The sequence below is a fragment of the Petaurus breviceps genome, unplaced genomic scaffold, assembly GCF_028583685.1.
Source record: "Petaurus breviceps papuanus isolate PSGF00001 unplaced genomic scaffold, PetGlider_PUasm1.0 229, whole genome shotgun sequence".
In the NCBI taxonomy this organism is placed as follows: domain Eukaryota; kingdom Metazoa; phylum Chordata; class Mammalia; order Diprotodontia; family Petauridae; genus Petaurus; species Petaurus breviceps.
Genome location: NW_027185903.1, coordinates 30,915,671 through 30,918,735, shown reverse-complemented (window position 1 = coordinate 30,918,735; position 3,065 = coordinate 30,915,671). Strand labels below are relative to the sequence as shown.

The window sequence follows — 3,065 nt, the reverse complement described above, 5'->3', positions numbered from 1 at the left end:
ATCTATCTATCTATCTATCTATCTATCTATCTATCTATCTATCTATCTATCTATCATCTATCTAGGTATCTATCTGTCTGTCTTTATATATATTCATTTGATTATTTGCTTCTGATTGTTCTGTTCTCCATTCCCATCTTTTTAAGGTGTGAAATTAACTGGGTACATGAAGATGCTTTTGAACACAATGATGATCTCAGCACCATTATACTGACCGGAAATCCCCTGATATTTATGGCAGATACAGCTTTTCATGGTCCTAGAGCCCTGAAGCACCTCACCTTAACACAAACAGGCATGACCAGTGTTACATTTATTCCAATGCAGAATTTGGAAAACTTAGAAACTCTTCGTCTTGGTAGTAATCATCTTTCATCCATCCAACTCCCCTCAACATTCTCTGCCCATCAGCTGAAGGTCCTGGATTTTGAACTGAATGCCATACATCACATTACTAAGGAAGATGTAGCATCCTTGAAACAGACAACCAACTTAAGCCTTAACTTGAAAGGCAATAACATTCAAAACATTGAGGATGGGGCTTTCCACTCCACTGCCTTCCAAAGCTTGAACTTTGGAGGGATCTTTGACGTTTCTACTGTGTTAAAGGGACTGCAAAATTCCATCATTCAATCTCTTTGGCTTGGGTCCTTTCAAGATGTAGATCACCACCTAGATGTGAGCCCAGACATGCTGGAGGGGCTGTGCAATATGTCAGTAGAAGCTCTCAACATACAGTCCCGCCATTTCTCAAACTCAGTCTTCGTCTTTCAGTGCTTCACTGAACTCCAAGAGCTAGATCTGACTCAAACTCACTGGGAGAGTTTGCCCTCTGGCATTGAAGGGATGAATCAGCTTAAGAAATTAGTGTTGAATCAAAACTCATTTGACGATTTGTGCCAAATCAATGCTGCCAGCTTCCCCTCCCTGACTCATCTTTATGTTAAAGGCAACACACATAAGCTAGACTTTGGCACGGGCTGCTTAGGAAAACTAAAAAACCTCCTGCACCTAGATTTAAGTCACAGTAAAGTTTCCTCGCACACCTGCTGTAATGCTCAGCTGAAAAACTTGTCTCATCTGCAGCATCTGAACTTGAGTAACAATGAGCCGCAAACTCTCCAAGGCGAGGCTTTTGGAGAATGCCCTCAGCTGAAGGTGTTGGATTTCTCCTTTACACATCTTCATACTGATGCTTCCCCAAGTCCTTTCAAAAATCTTCACGTCCTCCAGGTCCTGAATCTCTCTAACTGCCTTGTTGAGACCAGCAATCCTCAGCTCCTGGTGGGTCTGCAAGGCCTTCAGCATCTAGACCTGGGTGGGAATCCCTTTCAGTCTGGTATCCTCTCAAAGGACAATCTGCTCCATCCTGTGGACAGCTTACAGATCCTCATCCTGTCATCCTGTGGCCTAACAGCCCTGGAACAGCAGGCCTTTGGAAGCCTTGGCAAACTCAGGTACCTGGACCTGCAGCACAACAGCCTGACCGGCTCAGGCTTGGCAGCTCTTAGTGATCTCAAGGAAACTCATCTCAACCTGGCAGCCAACAGTTTACGCATCATTCCACCTAGTCTTCTACATGTTTTTTCCCAGCAGAGCATCATTAATTTAAGTCACAACCCCCTAGACTGTACTTGTTCCAATATTCACTTTCTGACATGGTACAAGGAAAATTTGCATAAAATTTCAAACCCCGAAGAGACGACATGTGGAGATCCTTCGGCTCTAAGAGGAGTGAAGCTGTCCAATGTAACTGTCTCCTGTGCCTTTTCAGTTGTGGGACTCTTCTTTCTGGGGCTATTTCTTTTGGTGGTCATCGTTATGTCTATTGTCTTAGGCCGACGCTATGTAATCAGAAAGTATGAAAACATTTAGCCTTGAAGGTTTCCAGCAAAGGCAGACGGGCTAGCTGACCTTCCCTAAGTGGGTGTCTGCTTCCTGTTTCCTCTAAGCAGCCTTTTCAGCTTGACTCCTGAGTCCGGTGGGGATTAAGTACTTTCTTTTTCTTTTCTTCAGTGGTGGTGGGTACCACTACAGACCACAAGAGCAACTCACCACTGTGCACCCATGGGTGCTAGTGGTGGGGGGAGCCAGATAGACCCTAGTGAGAGAGTGGAATGCTACTGACTGGCTGCCATCTTGCCCCCAACCCTTCTTACATCAACAAGACTCAGGACATGGCTCTTTGGTTCCCTCTGCTGGTTTCTCATTACCCCCACTTCTCTCTGAGCCTAGGTCCTTCCATGACTGTTGCAAGAAAGGAAGTAGGTATTTCCCCCCAATCTCTCTTGCTCTCCCCACTGTAAATAGTACACAACCCTGCTTTTCCATTTTTTAAAAAGATTGTTGTCTTTTGTTTTGTTTTATTTGCTTTGTTTTTACTATCAAGAACTACAGGGACACAGCAGGAAGTATTCAATATATAAAAGATAATAGGGAAAGGAAACAAGATTATTTTGACAGTGGATCTCAGGCCTATTGCAAACATCCTGTGGATATAGTTTTCAACTTTTTTAGGTCCTCCCCTCTTGTCTGACTGAAATTCATTCTCTGTATTATCTTAAGAATTAGCCAGGCTAGGCCTGCTTGGGTCACATGTTGATACAAATTCAAGTTTCCTGTGATAGATTTGGCTTTCCAATTGTCAGTCAATAAATAAACATTTAGTAAGTACCTAGTGTGTGCGAGGCATTGTGCTAAGCACTGGGGATACAAAAAGAGGCAAAAAAAAAAGTCACTGGCCTCAAGGAGCTGACAGTCTAGTGACAATCTAGACAACAAACAAATATATATTGCAAGCTATATAGAGGACAAGTAGGAAATGAGAGGGAATGTACTAGAATGAAGGGGAGTAGTAAAAGGCTTCCTGTAAAAGATGGGATTTTAGTAGGGACTTGAAAAAAGTTAAGGAATACAGTGGGTAAAGCAGAGGAAGAAGAGCATTGAAGGCAGAGAAAATACCTGGAGTCAAGAGATGGAGGGTCTTGTTAACAGAGCAGCCAGGAGGCCAGAGTTACTGCATCAAAGAAGACTGTATTTAAGGAGACTGAAAAGCTAGGAGGGGG

The 3,065-nt window shown here is 43.4% G+C and overlaps 1 protein-coding gene across 1 annotated transcript in view; it reads left to right on the top strand.

Annotated features, from left to right (window-relative positions):
• Window positions 1–3,065, top strand: part of CD180 (CD180 molecule) — a 42,080-nt gene that overhangs the window by 34,030 nt on the left and 4,985 nt on the right. The window contains exon 3 of the mRNA XM_069096443.1: window positions 147–3,065. This exon is cut by the window's right edge and continues 4,985 nt beyond it. Coding sequence (XP_068952544.1) covers window positions 147–1,875 — 1,729 coding nt within the window. The 3' untranslated portion in view covers window positions 1,876–3,065. The remainder of the gene's footprint in view (window positions 1–146) is intronic.